This window comes from Denticeps clupeoides, chromosome 1, assembly GCF_900700375.1.
Source record: "Denticeps clupeoides chromosome 1, fDenClu1.1, whole genome shotgun sequence".
Classification (NCBI taxonomy): Eukaryota; Metazoa; Chordata; class Actinopteri; order Clupeiformes; family Denticipitidae; genus Denticeps; species Denticeps clupeoides.
Window position 1 is genome coordinate 29,558,762 of NC_041707.1, and position 17,198 is coordinate 29,575,959.

General features: G+C 44.8%; 1 protein-coding gene and 2 long non-coding RNA genes across 3 annotated transcripts; all 3 read left to right on the forward strand.

Moving 5' to 3' along the window:
• The first annotated feature begins 2,109 nt into the window (after positions 1-2,109).
• Positions 2,110-3,254, forward strand: LOC114786822 (uncharacterized). The gene is made up of 3 exons (XR_003749286.1): positions 2,110-2,293; positions 2,794-3,004; positions 3,168-3,254. It is a non-coding gene; the product is annotated as an uncharacterized LOC114786822 (long non-coding RNA).
• A 255-nt stretch (positions 3,255-3,509) lies between these two features.
• LOC114797093 (uncharacterized) lies at positions 3,510-4,126 on the forward strand. Its single transcript, XR_003750806.1, has 3 exons — positions 3,510-3,526; positions 3,659-3,786; positions 4,041-4,126. It is a non-coding gene; the product is annotated as an uncharacterized LOC114797093 (long non-coding RNA).
• Positions 4,127-4,371: 245 nt separating this feature from the next.
• On the forward strand, positions 4,372-4,938 carry LOC114777451 (speckle-type POZ protein-like). Its single transcript, XM_028967043.1, has 3 exons — positions 4,372-4,404; positions 4,511-4,633; positions 4,792-4,938. Exons 1-3 carry the CDS (start codon positions 4,372-4,374, stop codon positions 4,936-4,938), a joined length of 303 nt encoding a protein of 100 aa, XP_028822876.1.
• The last annotated feature ends 12,260 nt before the right edge of the window (positions 4,939-17,198 follow it).

Genomic DNA, 17,198 nt, shown 5'->3' on the forward strand with positions numbered 1-17,198 from the left:
TGAGAGACGTACCTACAGGGGTGTCAGAGAACAAAGCAGCATGTGACTGAATTAGCCCAATAACATGCATGCGATCTGCTGCAGACAAGCCAGACAGATAAGCTTCTAACTCCTGCAGAATCTCACTATTCTGACCACTGTAAATAAGTTCAGTTAACTCCAAAAAGTCATGATAAATAAAGTTTTGAGGAAGGATTGCAACATGAACAGAGGGGACATTTGAGGCTGTACGTGGGGTCTGAAAAACAGATATTAGACTTTTCAAAACATTTTTTAAATACTTTGTATCACCCTTTTGAAATGATGCTTTCCCTCAAACGTCATGGTCCATAGGTGAACAAGAGGTCCAAAACACCTAGTCAGTTCTGGATAGTGTTCAACATAATGATGTTTGGGTCTGAGATTGAAACACTGCTTTAAGACCCTCTCTGTGACCACTTATTTTAGATTGCATGTACTGAGTGGATTCCTGTACTCATGTACGTGTACTCAAATAAAAGAAGCTGAGCAGACGTGGAGAGAGAAAGAGAGAACTGTGCAGGAAACTGAGGTCTCTCTCTCCCCTTTGCGCAAAGCTGATGAAGAAGGAGCTCACATTGGTTTGTGTGATCATTTTATTAATAATAATAATCCCAACAAGGAGTGTCCCTAAAATCTGGCATCTTTTATCTTAAAATCTCAGATGGTTGACCCATGTGAGCTTAATTTTATTAATGTTGAGTGTTAATGAAATGTGGATATGTTTTTTGATCTTCAACTGCCCTCTTGTGGCAAAAAGCAACAGAATCTAAGTCTGCAACCATATGTTCAGCAACACTGACAGTGTTTGCAGATCAAAATCCACACAGATTACACAGACACAGTCATCAACTAAATAAACAAGCGTATTGAGTATGAAACAGTTAAACACTTAAACACCTTCAAAATGCATTTGACTCAGATGCCTGGACTGGCAGGGGACGTACGTTCACTACACGGGATGCTGCATTCACATCTGGGGACTCTGCAGCCTATGCAGTGGTGAGGAGCTGTCTTCATTTGGGAATTAAGGATGCAAAGAGACAGTATGCACAAAGACTGTTGTCGCGGGTGTTGATGGCACTGCATCGCTTATGAAAAACCGCCCCCACTGCAGATGCAGCATTCTGACCCCTTGCTTCCAGATGATCTTCATCTAATCTATGCACGCTATGAGGTTAAAACCATCTCAAAGGCACCAGCTTCAGCACCAGCACTGAATGACCAGGTTCTAACAGATCTACAGAGGGTGTGATTTCCAACTTTACCTCACCTGCTTGCCTCTGGGTGCCATCTCAACTTCAGGGAACGCACCCTGCACACCCTCATATTGAACAGAACGTCCAGCTTCTACTCATAGCGCCTTCAATACTATTATTCATGAACAGATGGTAGTAAAGTTAACTTCTTGACACAATGTCAGCAACAAAAAAACATTATGAAAACAAGCACATTTTGTTTGGCGTCTGCTCATCATGAGATTTTGTCCCTGGTTTCTGCCAGCCTTTTCCTTGCCTGATCCTGCTTCATGTTCACCTCCTTTTTACCTGACCAGTAATATTAGTATAGGGTTACTATTATAATATCAGCTCTACAACTGATATATTTTCAGTGCCATTACTTCAGTCTGGTGAGGAAAACCCTCTCTGATCCTCATTGTGAAGTAAAAAAGACTGACCACTGCCGAAAGGAGAACTCCAGTGCAACATTTTTATTGGGTCCGGTTCAAAAGTGCCATCAAAAAGAGAATTCGAGCAAAACAAAAACTACAAAGACAGTCAGGGTGCACGCTACAATCTGGGTTGCCAGTTCTTGCGTGTTTGCTCTAGTTTCCGGGATGTTTAATTACATTTTACGGGCACCAATGTCACTATTCAACCAAAATAAACAACACAATAAAGATTCTGCACTTTAATTTTCAGGATGTGCAGACGTATGTGAACAAATGTGACGCAAATAAAATAAAAAAAAGTTATTCACTACAATCTGGCAACCGTCAATTTGTTACAACGCCTTGTGCTTGAGCTTCATTTTTATAAAAATGTCAACCCCTCATCCTAAAATATGGCTTTTGTTTTCTTTGACAGTATATGATCAACATGAGAACTTTTAGTTTTATCTTGTTCTCCTTTATATATAATATAATACAATTACAGGTTGTTTTGTTGTGAAGGACGTATAGAGTCGTTGTCATAGTAACCGCGTTTTATAAACACAAATCATGTGAATTCTACTCAGTTTCAACATAAAACAGCACTGAGCGGCAGCACTTTTGGTGAGTACCAACAAAATTTGAGATGGTATTAGCATTAGCGGGCTGGCTAGCCTGTAAACTCGCTCTACTTCCCAAGTCACCTCTTTGTGTTTTGAGAGCAAAACTATCGACGATAAAAGCATCAGAACGAGCATAATTTTCACTTGATCGGCAGGGCTCGTGTTTTGGAAGTTTTATTTATTGAAACAACTGCCATTAACTTGCAGAGAGACTCGAAGCCAAATAAATATCAACCTGTGAGCGATTTGAGTTTAGCGCGATTTAGTTGTAAGAGGTGCTTCAAAGGACGCGAGACGAATGTTTATTGTGCTCAAAACCCAGAGGTCTGCTCATCTTGCACGTTTCACATTCACGTTTCAAAACTCTGTAGAGTGTGTAAAAATGAACAAACAAGTGTAGATACAGCGAATAGATGTTTTCAGTGTCCCCTCAAGTTACACCATCACAGCCTGTATTTCTATGAGTGTGTTTTGTCAATGTCATTTTCTCCATCATTGCAGATTATTAGTGATCAGAGACTATTCTTCAGAGATTCCTGAACAGTGATTCCTGCAAGAGATTCTACAGAGAGAGATTCCAGCGAGGGAGAGACCTGAGAGAGATTCCAGCAACAGCTTCCACGGAGAGATCCCAGCGAGGGAGAGACCTGAGAGGGACCACTGAAGGATTCATTAGATCCTCAAAATGGCCCTCAGCTACGACCACACTCAGGTATGTGCACATCTGTGAGGCAAATACATAATTGTCTGTATATTTTAGAATGCATTGCTCACTCCCTCTCTGTTGTTGCAGTGAACTGTGTTGAGATCTGCTGCTTGATTTGTTAAATAAATGTGCAAACGAATGACAAAATATATACAATTTGCCCTCTCAGCGCCAAGTGGACAAATATTCATACGTCTGGACCATCAGCAGCTTCAGCTTTGCTGACGATGTGAATGGTGTCCCCATCATGAGCTCCACAACTTCCAACCCCAGTGGAGATCTGCAATGGTAGGTGTTGGTCTTAGTTCTTCATTTGAAGTTCTTCATTCGTTTTTCTGGGAGCTGATCATTTTCTCACTCCTTCCTTCCTCTCTGCATTCTCAGGTGTCTGCAGTTGTTCCCCAATGGCGTGGAGCCTGACTACGAGAGCTACCTGTCATTCTATCTCGTTCTGGTCAGACAGAGGTGTGCGGGTTAGTTGTAAACTAGCAATGCTCAATGCCGAGGGAGAGGAGGAATTTTCCTTGGGTAAGTTTACCTTGTTTGTTTAAGACAAACTATTTTCTGATAAAAACGATCTGTAAACACAGATGATTGTATATTATTTTAATGCTGGACTGCAGCGCTGAGATGACCTGTCTGTGTGTTTCTGTGTTACAGTAAATCAGTACGACACCAGGATGTATGAGAACGACAAGCTAGGATTCCCAGACTTCGTACACAGGAGTGACATCCTGGATGACGACTTGGGGTTCTTAAAGGATGACACGCTCACCCTCACCTGTGAAGTAAGTCTCATTGGCTGCCACATTGGTTTCCCATGTGACTGGTGTCAGTAAACATGATCTGTCTGGTCGATGTAAAGATGAACTGTTGCACCGTGATTGTCTGAAGCTGCTGTGTCTTTCTAAAACATCAGCGGGATTCTGTTAGTTTGTATAAATCTAATTGCAGACATTTTTATTATATCCTCAGCTTGTGTGTGTTTAAGTGTCAGTTTCTGTAGCTGGACTGTACTAACTGCTGAGTTGGATTGTTGCAGTTTACAGTGGAGATTGATCCGGACGCCTCCACGCCACAGGTGAAGAAGCAGGAACCCAACATGGCAGAGGAGCTTTGAGAGCTGTGGGACACATCGTTGCATTCTGACTGCATCCTGTCTGTGGCTGGTCAAGAGTTTAAGGCCCACAAAGCCATCCTAGCAGATAACACAGTCGCCACGTGAAAATATATTAATAGAAGAAAAAACACAGAGACTCACAGTGTATTTGCTAGAATATTGACAATTAGTATACTTCTAGGCAGAAATTGATCTAATACTGACTCCTCTCTTTCTGTGTCTCTTATCAGCCCGCTGTCCCGTCTTTCATAGCATGTTTATGAATAACACGAAAGAGAACCAAACGGTGAGTCAATCGTCTTTCCCATATATCTCAGCTGATCAGTCTAAACACCACTTTTTCTCTTACAGTTTATTACAGCAGTGTTTTTAAGTTATGCTTTCCCCTCTAGGGCTGCGTGGACATCAAGGATATGGAGGCCGACATCTTGAAGGAGATGATTACGTATATCTACACCGGAACATCTCCCAACGTTCACCAAATGGCCTCAAAGCTCATTGCTGCAGCAGACATGGTAGCTCGTGCACACATCCACCTTCAAAAGATGATGGTTTCTATTATTGATTACTATAACTTTCTCAGACTCACTCTTAACCCCTCACTATCAGCGCACACAGAGCACATCTCCAGGTTATAGCACTATGTGTAACTCTCTCTCTTTCTTCCCCTCAGCACTGCTTGGATCATCTAAAGCTCATCTGTGAGGATGCACTTTGCAGCAGACTCGACGTAGCCAGTGCTGCAGAGAACCTGATTCTGGGCGACCTCTACCGAGCCCGGCACTTAAAACAAGATGCCCTCACCTTCATCAACTTGTAAATGACAATTCCATCTACATCCTGATCTCAAATCTCCACAGCATGTACTCTAGTAGAATAATTATTTATCCAAATCTAAATTCATTATTTATGTCTTTTGTTGTAGTAATGCTGAAGCGGTTATGAAGACCAACGGGTGGATGATCCTGACGCAAGACCATCCAAACCTTATAGTGGATTTGTATAGTTCCCTGGCTGAGGCCAGCGAACCGGCAGTTAAACGCCAGAGGCTTTTTTAACTTCTTTAATTTCTTACCACAGTGTACTTACTTGTAAAAAATGTAGATGCTGTAAGGTTTTAGAACCAGATGATCAGTTAAAGTATGTCTTGTGATTTTCTGTTCAGTAGAGTAGATATTTATAGAGTAGAGATGTTATTGTAGTCAAATGTACATTTGTATATTTTAGGACCAGGACAGCCAGCTGGATGGATGGATGGATGGATCAAACTCATCAGTATGCTGTATGGACTCATCCAGGACACCCCACAGCAGATGGACTGGATCTTATTGTACCTGACAAACCAGGTAAAGAAGTTCTGCTTTTCTGCTAATTCTATTCCAACAGTTATTCTATTAGTATGCATTTGTTTGGAAAAATGGAGTAGGAAACCAATGTGCTTTATTAGTTATAAGTCATTTAAAAAACACCATTAAAAATATTTAAAAATATTATTAAAAACAGTATTTTTAGGCCGGGTAGAAACCTATTTTGTTAGGAATCCATTTGTTCCCACATAGGAAAACCCTGATCCAAAGGACCAAAGGAACCAGAAAGATCAACTGCTTCATTTGTTTCTTTGTTTATTTTTTATTATATTTTAATTTGTTTAGTAATTACACCATTACTTACACGATTTAAATTTTACTACACTTATCCTGAGCACCAACATCCAGTCTCACACTAGGCTGGCCACGGTGTTGTGTAAAAAGCAGAGAAAACTTTGTCCCCAGAGCGGGGGGTGGTGGAGTCGCCAAGACGTTGGTCCGGGGCGACACTGTGGCAAGTCTTTATTACCACGCAGGAGATCAAATCCTGCTCTCCTTCTTACTAACCACTCTAGCACTATCTGTCTGTCTGTCTGTCTATGCGTCTGTGTATCTGTCTATTAATTTATTAATGTACTGTTAGTTTGCCTCTTTGTTTATTTATTTTTGTTTATTTGATTATTTGTGTTGATTTTGTTTATGTATATTATTATTTTAGTTTGTGCAATATTTTGTCATTCATTTTATAATTTTACACACACAATTACTGATCACACAAACATCCAGCCTCATTCTAGACTGGCCTCGATGTTGCGTAAAAAACAGACAAAACTTTGTCCCCCGAGTGGGGGGTGATGGACACACAGGAGATCAAGTCTCTCTCTTTCTTAGTAACCACTCTACCATTTAATTTTATTTATTAATTCATTTTTATATTATTTTCATTTATTTTATTACTACACACACATTACAATACACTTGAACATACTCTGTTTTAAATGTTGCTTTATTACAGTATACTTAATTGTAAATGTACATTAATGTAATTAAAAACTTTTTTATTCCCTGAACTGTGTGACTCATTCTCTCTGAAATGTCTTGATCAGGTATTTTTGGAGTAATATTTACATCTGTGTGTAAACCCACTAAACTTGTTTTTACAATGATAAAATTTTAAAGAACCCACCACCAGATTCACCTATATATGATGCAAGGGAGGAGTTTAAGTGGAAGTTACCAAGCACATTTAATTTCTGTCTAGGGTTATGATCTCGCAGTGTGTCGAAGAGCTCAGGCTAGCCTGTTGGAATGGCTATAGCTGTATGCGATTCACCTCCCTTGCACTAATTTCTAATTCAATTCCCATAAAACCACAACACATGAAAACACAGGTACAATAGAACTATATATTACAACTGAACATTTATTTCCATCCCCAACAATTATACAGGGGAAAACCCACACCACATAAACATTAAAACAATACACAAATAAAATAAAATACCCGGGTTTTAAATGTTCACACCGTCTAGGTAACTTTTAATATCGTTGGCGCGCTTGGTGGAGCTCAAACTGGTGTGTTGAGTCTACTCACTGCTTACTCCAGTATTGTACCAACGATCCGCTGCACTTCTGCCGTCTGCAAAACAAACCTTTCGTCGGTGCAGCTCCTAACGTAGAATTAACGCTCCTCGCGTGGTCCAACGCCTCCACAGCACCGGGCCGTCCCGCGTCGCGCTGGTCTCCCGGTCTCCGCCGCGTGCAGAGTTCCCACCGAAGTCTGTGCACTTGCTGTCACGACTACGGACTTACGAGGGAAGGAAGTGCAGAGGTCTGACATGCTGGGAAGGGGTTTTTTATTAATAAACAAACACTAAACACAAATAAAGACTGGCGCGGTGGCCGAAAACGATTTAACTTAAATGAAGAACTTAAACAAACCGTAGGTGTGTGGTGTGGAGGGGGGTGGACGTCTTCTCCAGCAGGTGTGGACGCTGGTGCTGCGCTGCCATTTCGCTGGGGAACGTCCGGGCAGAGGGAAGGCGGGTCGGCGACTGGAGCAGGAATGGAGGATTCCCTGCGAGGCAGTCCTGGCAGCGCAGTTGCTGGCTGGCGACCTCCCGTCGCCCTCTTCAACCAGCTTTCAACCTCGTACCCCCGGAAGTCACATGGGTCATCACGGACGCCGCGATGATCTCGGACGCGCACGCTGGGCGGAGCCATCCCGGCAACGACCGCCCACCGAAAATCCACGTCATCATCGCTTTCGTCATCCATGTCCTGCCACCGGTGACTCCGAGGGTCGTCCACCCTGCGGACATCCTGGACCCATGGCGCGATAAGCTCCCAGGGACAGTACTCTGGCCATTTGGGCTGGAGGCTGCCCACCTCCTCGCTGGAGGAACGCCGCCGTTGTTGCCGCTTCTCACCACCCTGGAAGTGACGTGTGTCCCCACGGACCTTGCGACGATCGCAGACTGGCGCGATGGGCGGAGCCCAACTCTCGTCTCCCGTGCTCTCGTCGTCGTCCGTGTCGTCCCAGTCCACAGGGAGCCTTGCCAGCAGAGCGCAGAGTTCTTGGCTCGACATGGCGAAGATCGTGGGGGTCGCATCTTCTGCGCTCGCTGCCCACGTCACTTCCTCGCTGCTTTTTCGGTGGGCGGTCGTTGCCGGGATGGCTCCGCCCAGCGTGCGCGTCCGAGATCATCGCGGCGTCCGTGATGACCCATGTGACTTCCGGGGGTACTAGGTTGACACGGACGACGACCAGGATGACGCCGTTTGGGCAGTCGGTGCCGGGATGGCTCCGCCCATCGCGCCCATCCAGGATCGTCACGAGGTCCGCGGAGACCCACGTCCCTCCCAGCAGTGTGAGGAAAGCTGGTGGAAGAGGGCGACGGGAGGTCGCCAGCCAGCAACTGCGCTGCCGGGACTGCCTCGCAGGGAATCCTCCATTCCTGCTCCAGTCGCCGACCCGCCTTCCCTCTGCCCGGACGTTCCCCAGCGAAATGGCAGCGCAGCACCAGCGCCCACACCTGCTGGAGAAGACGTCCACCCCCCTCCACGCCACACACCTACCACCATCTCCACCCGTGTGGGACAGCCCAATTGTCCCGGGACCCTTCAGTGGGGCAGCAGACACTGATAAGACCACCACCATCTCCACCCACGAGCCCAGCCCCGTGTGGGACAGCCCAGTTGTCCCGGGATCCTTCAGTGGGGCAGCAGACACTGATAAGACCACCACCATCCTCGCGTGTCTGCTTGGGTCGGCATGGGGCTGGAGCGCAGCCCTCTGGCAGCAGGGAGAGACAGACAGGAGTTTTCGGGACTTCCAGCAGAGACTGAGGGCGGAGTTTGATCGGCTAGAGCCTGAGCCAGGGATCGAACTCTGCCCCTCCACCACATCCAGCACCAGTCAGGATCCGGGGCAAGAAGACCCAGCACTGGTGGGCGACGAGAAGGTCGCTCCTCCCGAGATCCTGGCTGTGCCCACTGAGGAGGTCCCGGAGAGCCCAGAGAGGGAGCCAGATGACCCTCTCTTCTGTCTGTCTCTGTCTGTGTGTGTGTGTGCGTGGTATATGTGTCCGTATGTCGCCCCCACTTCCCCTCTTTGTGTCCACCAGATGGTGACCCAGCAGCAGAGCCGAACCCCAGGGAGGGAGTTCCCAACCTGACTGCACCGGTCCAAGGCGAGGTGGACGAGCCCCAAGGTACCCCTAAGTCCAGCCGGGGGGGGAGTGCTCCCCCAAAGAATTTTTTGGGGGGGTGCAGTTCGGGTTGGGGGCTCCTCCTGAGGGGAGGGTAGGTGGGGAAGCGATTGAGCTGGGTCCTCCGGTAGCTGGTGAGGAGGGCGGGCCAGGCATGGGCCTGCGTCCGCCTCCGGAGGGGTGGAGCGCCATAGAGCCCCTGGGTAGGCATGAGGACGCAGCTGGGACAGGCAGGAAGAGGGCCTGCTTGTCCCAACGGGCGCAGAAGGGGCTAGCCGGATGGTCTGGCAATGCCCCCCCCTTGGCACCAGGGCCGTGCAGCGAGAGGGGCTGCATAGTCCCAGAAGGCACCAGCCTGGGGTGCCTGGAACAGTCGCCGGAGGCTCTGGGACAATCTCCCTGCGCGGTGCAGGGGGTGACACAAGACGTGTCAGAGGGGACATGTGGAGACAGGGCCCACACGTACCCAGATGGATCGGCCCTGATTATTGTGTGCAGGTACGGGAGTCCGGGGCCGCCATGCGGGACCACGCCGGGGAGCCAGGCCGAGGGTCCGGGGCCGCCATGCGGGACCACGCCGGGGAGCCAGGCCGAGGGTCCGGGGCCGCCATGCGGGACCACGCCGGGGAGCCAGGCCGAGGGTCCTGGGCCGCCACGCCTGACCACGCTGGGGAGCTAGCCCGAGGGACCGGGGCCGCCACGCCTGACCACGCCGGGGAGCCAGCCCGAGGGACCGGGGCCGCCACGCCTGACCACGCCGGGGAGCCAGCCCGAGGGACCGGGGCCGCCACGCCTGACCACGCCGGGGAGCCAGCCCGAGGGACCGGGTCCTCCAAGGGGAGGATACAGCAGGCCAGGAGCCCTGTGGTTGCCGCTGTCCGCCCCGCCGCCTCCACTGATGGTACTGTTGGGGCTCCGAGGACGTAGCCCTTGGAGGGGGGGCTCTGTCAGGATTGCCTGCAGCTGGGCTCCACAGCTGGGCTCCACACCTGACTCCAATCCTGACGCCCCATAAATGCCGGATGTTTCCGCCCCTTCTAGGTCTCCGGCATTTTTGTGAACTTGACATTGTAACCGTGTGGTAGTATTTTCAGTTCTGGCAATCGCCACACGCCTACGGGTTTGTTTAAGTTCTTCATTTAAGTTAAATCGTTTTCGGCCACCGCGCTAGTCTTTATTTGTGTTTAGTGTGTGTTTATTAATAAAAAAACCCTTCCCAGCATGTCAGACCTCTGCGCTTCCTTCCCTCATAAGTCCGTAGACGTGACACTTGCTGTACAGATAATAACAAAAAAATACAAATAATATCAGTGCACCTGAGAGGATGCTACACATTATAAGACACTTGGGTGACCTCAATGTCATACAGGGTACCACTTACTGGGATTTAAACACAACACTTCCCACACATCTGGTACTTTTAATTATTGTGATGATTAATGATACTGTCACGGGTGGGCTGGACATGGCATGAAGGAGGACGCATTCGCACGATTTCACGCGACAGGGGTTTAATACAAACTGCACAGGACAAGGGAACATTAACACGCACAATGACCCCACGGCGAACAGACACGAACAGGTTAGTTTTTATACAATTATATAAATATACACCAGGTGAACACGATCAGGGAACATTACACAAGACGAACATGAAACTCCGGTCCGGACTCAGGATCTGGAGTCACCCCTGCCGGTCCGGATCATGACAGATACAAAAATAAGTTTGCTATTCAAAGTTGAATTCTGACCACTGCCCATGATGGTGTGTGCAGCATGTGCAAAATGACACATTGCTTCTACAAGAACTACAAATTTTAGTTTTGATATTGGTAAACAGGGCAACTGCCTAGAGCAGCACCCTGCCAGGGACAGCACAAGAGATAAAAAAATAGGGCATTGTCCAGAGTGGCATGCATTCCAAATGAGGATTTATTTAACATCTGCCTTCATTGTCATGATCCGGTCCGAAAAGGGGTTACCCCGGACATTTAAAGGTTCCATGAAGAGAGATGAGGAGACCACTGAACAGCACTTGTAAATCAAGTCCCAACACTAGACTGTACTGTGAATTCAGAAATGCACAAAGGGGACTGAAAATCTGGATTTTATTAGAGGTGGCAAAATGGGACAGTGTTAAGTAAGAGTATTGCTTTACTCATTCAGACTGTGAACAGAACATCTCACACTCATACCTGGTCACATGATTTGAGTAAAAATACAGTGGGAAGATGTTGTAGTGTTGGAGACAGTCAGGGAAATAGCTGAAAACAGCTGTGTTGGACGTCTGGGTGGCACCTACCGCTCTTTAGAGATGTTTTTGCTTTCACGCTTCCAGGAGTTCTTGAAGTCATTGCAGAACTCATACCACAGTGTAAAGACATAGCTGGGTGCCACCTCCTTCTCTCCAGCTTTTGGCTTCAGTCCAAAAAAGCTCACCATGTCTTGGAATCTATTAAGAGTGACAACAGATGAGGAAAAAAATCTAATCCAATCCATCCAAATTAATGAAGAGACAACTAGTGTAAATCATCTGACAAAAACTTTTTTAGATCAAGGGCTTGATTCCGTATAGGCAGCCATATTTCACAAATTGTATTGGGTCTGTCTCCCCATTTACACAGAAAGACAGTATTTATTTATTTCTATACCATTTGGTGTGACATAAATTATGCTGTAGAATGTTAATGATTGAAATAAATAAAAAAGGGTGGTGGCTGTCTGAGCTGAAGATGAAAGCAATCACCACCCCCCTACTCTGGGGACAAAGCACAATGAAAAGCAACTAACCCAACGCTGGATTATTTTGATCCAACAAGTTGGGTTACACGTTTAACCCAGCAAACTGGGTTGAGATTTTAACCCAACTATTAGTTAAAAATGACTACGCTGCTGGGTTGAATGAAACCCAAAATAGGTCAGAAATTTAATCTAGAAACTTGTGATTAAAATTACTAAAATAAAAACAATTTTACAGCAATACATACTTGGAAGTTTTCATTTATGACAAAATATGTAAAATGTGTCCATATGAATTTAAGACATTTTTCCCATCTCCACCTCAGCATTAACACAATTTTTAAGAGAATGTATCAAATTGTATCACAGAAACATTGTGACTGAAGTTAGTAGCCTAGTGGGTAAAACACTCGCCTATGAACCAGAAGACCCAGGTTCAAATCCCACCTACTACCATTGTGTCCCTGAGCAAGACACTTAACCCTAAGTTGCTCTAGGGGGGGACTGTCCCTGTAATTACTGATTGCAAGTCGCTCTGGATAAGGGCGTCTGATAAATGCTGTAAATGTAAATGTAAATGTAAATGAAGTCAGACAAATTAACTTTAGAAAAACACAATTTCATATATGAAAACTTTTCATTACGTTTACATCATGCATGAACATCAATAGATAATAAGATATAAGAGTAATCTGTAAGAAACATTAGTTTCAATGTAACTGCAGTGTAGAAGAAAAACATATTTAGAAGTAATAATGAAACCTGAAGTTAGATACACTGACTTCAAGAATACAAATTTAAAATAGGAAAACATTTCATAACATTTACTTGAACAAACATGTGCAAACATCAATATAAGAGTATATAATATAAGATATAAGAGTCATCTGTAAGAAACATACTTCAAACTAACTGAAGTCAAATTTACTTCCAAACAAATATGAATTTAAAATATGAAAACATTTCATAATGTGCACAAACATTTATATGCATTAGCATCAACATACCATGTGAGAGAATTCATCAACAGGATTCATTCAAGTATTTAGAAGTAACGGTGTACAAGTTGAAGTACACAGAATCCAAGAAAGCGGTAAGGTCACAGTAATATTAATTAATGTCTGTGTGCAAAAATTAATGCTCGCAGAAATCTTATTGCCGGTGTCCCCTGTAAAGGGAAGAATGTCTAGGCCTGGACACTCCACGTGTTTCACCTGGTCATGGAACAGTCAGAAAACAACTGTATCTCACTTTAAACCTTGGTGATGTTTTCCAAACAAGTGTGTTATGTTGGACACAAGACAGATTCCGGTGTCCTTGTCCAGGCGCCTATGATGAAGCTGGCGTGATTCTGTTTTCCTGCCCTTCATTACCCACAGTGGTATAAATAATCTTGTGAACTTACTAACGGGTGGGAGTTCTTCTTGCGACTCCCCCCCCAAGCGCATGGTGAATTAAACTTGGAAAATCAACTCAGTTGACATTCTTCATTTGCAGCTCCTCAGATGGGAAAATTCCCACCACACTCCTCCCCAGGAAGTCCATACACCACAGTCATAGAAACTGTGTAGAAATTGGCACACCAGGGAACACTGCTTGGGTTAGTTCACATCAAAGACGTAGAATGCTTTAAAGCAAATGTCCACTGCAGCAAGTAATGTACAAACCGGATTCCAAAACAGTTGGGACTGAAAAACTGAATGCAATGATGTGGAGATGGCAAATGTCAATATTTTATTTGTAATAGAATGTAGATGACAGATCAAACGTTTAATCCGAGTACATGTATCATTTTAAATGAAAATATGTTTATTCAAAATTTCACAGTGTCAACAAATGCCAAAAAAGTTGGGACAAGTAGCAATAAGAGGTTGGAAAAAGTTAATTTGAGCATAACGAAGAGCTGGAAGACCAATTAACACTAATTTGGTCAATTGGCAACATGATTTGGTATAAAAAGAGCTTCTCAGAGTGGCAGTGTCTCTCAGAAGCCAAGATGGGCAGAGGATCACCAATTCCCACAATGTTGCGCATCATCAACTGTGCATAACATCATCCAAAGATTCAGAGAATCTGGAACAATCTCTGCGTAAGGGTCAAGGCTGTAAAACCATACTGGATCTCCGGGCCCTTAAACAACCAGGAATGCTATTGTACAGTAAATCACAGAATGGGCTCAGGAATACTTCCAGAAACCATTGTCAGTGAACACAATCTGCCATTGTGAGCTGAAACTCTACAGTGCAAAGAAGAAGCCATTTCTAAGCAAGATCCACTATCTCAGGCGTTTTCACTGGGGCAGGGATCACTTAAAATGGAGTGTTGCAAAATGGAAGACTGTTCTGTGGTCAGACGAGTCATGATTCAAAGTTCTTTTTGAAATCTGGGACGCCATGTCATCCGGACCAAAGAGGACAAGGACAACCCAAGTTGTTATCAACGCTCTGTTCAGAAGCCTGCATCTCTGATGGTATGGGGTTGCATGAGTGCATGTGGCATGGGCAGCTTGCATGTCTGGAAAGGCACCATCAATGCAGAAAAATATATTCAGGTTCTAGAACAACATATGCTTCCATCCAGACGTCATCTCTTTCAGGGAAGACCCTGCATTTTTCAACAAGATAATGCCAGACCACATTCTGCATCAATCACAACATCATGGCTGCATAAGAGAAGGATCCTGGTACTGAAATGGCCAGTCTGCAGTCCAGATCTTTCGTCTATAGAGAATATTTGCCGCATCATAAAGAGGAAGATGCGACAAAGAAGGCCATAGACGATTGAACTGTTGAGTGTTGTAAGAAGAAGGGGAGATGCCACACAGTGGTGAAAATGGCCTTGTCACAACTTTTTGGGGATTTGTTGACACCATGAAATTCTTAATCAACATATTTTTCCCTTAAAATTATACTTTTTCTCAGTTTAAACTTTTGTTCTAGAAGTGTTCATTATTGTTTGTTTGTTTTTTTTTCTGTGAAAAGGGCCCGTACAATATATTGTAAATCATGTAGTTTTAGCAGTAGCTGTTAACTATGAAGGCTTTCCTGGTTTCTAGGAAAGTTAGTTTGAACATTTTTCTTTTTGTACACTGGATACCCAAAGTCCAGTGTGTTTCAGACTGAGCTCTTCTATCAAGGACCATTCCAATGCTTCTACTACTGTACACAAGTGCTTGCTAAAGAACCACAATGTCACCTTTGGTCAGATAGAGTTTGTTCCATTGTCTCCCTTGCATATGGATATTGGTTTGTTTGAGTTCGTTGCATCAGATACCCCAATTGGACTCGTCGAGTTTTGTGACGTGTCCACTTGTGCCATTAATGGAAGCTGTGATTCTCCAGATGAGCCAGAGTCCCAGTCAGTCAACTGCAGTCAGTTGATTGAAGCACTGGATATCCAATGTCCAGTGTGTTTCAGACTGAGCTCTTCTATCAGAGGTCAGTCTACCCCATGCAAGTTCTTAGAGCCAGAGTTAAAACTGCCATCAGAGCCCCAAGACAAAATCAAGGAACTGCCAAAAGATCCAAATGTACCTGATCCTCACTCGCCATCAGTAAAGCAAATTCAAGCTTTAAAAGTTGCAGATCACATTAAACGTTTAAATATGATGACCCTCACTTCACCAAAAAACAAAAAGGTATGGTCTCCTCTCAAGTTCCATCGGACCCCTGTAAAGCAGTCAGTTCGAAGGATCAACTATCTGAATTCCAGATGCCATGCTGCTACTGGGGCGGCTCCTGTCAGCAAGTCCCCCCCAGTTATAAAGTCCATTAGCCTGGAGTCTGGGCTCTCTTCTGGGGTTCAACTCCACCCTCCTGTATTGGCTTCGAACCTCCTAGTCAGCAAAGAACACTCCTTCTCAAAACCCAGGCCCCCAGTGCTTCCTAGGATGTTATCGTTTCAGAACTCTGACAAGCCCTGTGCTCTGGGTGATGTAACAAACAAGGCTGAATAGAGAGCCAGGTTTGATGGTCCTGTGCCCATGGAGAGCCATAAATCAGCTGTTCTGCAGCTTCTTGAGAAGGAAATTAGTCACTACAGGGGCTCCCCTAGGAATCCTCTTACTCGCGGAAGATTTCTCTCATCCACCAAGCCGCTAATAATAAGACAGTCACACTCATTGAACCCTGAGCCTAGTTCAGGGATGAGTTAAGAGGCATTCTGTCTAAATTGGAAAGAAGGGGATGCACTAGCCTTGACATTTCATTCACCACTGCAGTGGTCTGGTCCTACAATGTGGGTGTTGAGAAGAGATTCTTTTGTGATTTGCTTTTTTTCCCCCATCAACATCAGTTTTGTGGATGCAGTAAAATAGTCTTGTATTCAATCAATTTAGTGCACTGATTCAGTCAGGAACTGGTCTATATGGACCCCAAGCCATGTGTTTTATGTTTAACAGACTTAATATTTTCCTAGTACTAATAAATGTGACATTCACTTATTTGCCCATCTAAACACTGTTGTGGAAGTCTTTTCCTGCAGTGAAACACCTGAGGACTGTAAAGAGTAGAAGGTCAGCTGAGTTCAGTCAGGTTTATTTAACGTGCACACGGGGGAACTCGTCATGAGGATTCCCACCGATTAGTAAGTTCACAAGCATATTTATACCACTCTGGCCTTGCACATGTTAGGACAGCGGTGCCAATCGGGGTCACAGAATCTTTGTTTTATCAGCTTCTGTCCAGCAAAACAAATTACGTTTGTAAAACATTTTAGCCTTGTGCGTCATCAAGGTTTGACGTAATATACAGCTGTCTTCTGCTGTTCCATGGCTAAAGGTGATGGTTAAACAACACGTGAAAAGTCCAGGTTATACATTTTCCCTTCACAATGCTTAAATTAAAGTTTTCTGGAAGAAAAAAAGGCTATAATTAACGGAAATACCCTTTTTAAACTCTACTTATAAATACCTCATTCGGGAATGTCAGGATTTTGAGAGGTAATTCATTAAGAAAAAGAGCTTGTTTGCTTTTATTCTACTTCTCAATATACAGATAAGAAATATAGCTTATATCTTTTCTTTGTGTCATTTTCTGTAATTTCACTGAACAGTAACCTTGCATTAAGCCTTGTGTTTCTCTGTAGTCCCTGCTACTGAATACACACATTCAGGGCCCTGTGTTTTATTATAAAACATATGTGAGACCATGAAGAATGGTGTCATGGAAAGCCACACTAACTGTCAACAATCAAAACCGGTCTTGATTACCTGTTTTTTACATGGATGTACATCCTTGTGGACCAGAGATTTGAGGGGGCACGGTACCACAGGTCCAGATTGATTGATTGGAAGAATCTTGTTGACTTCACGCAACTCCGAATCT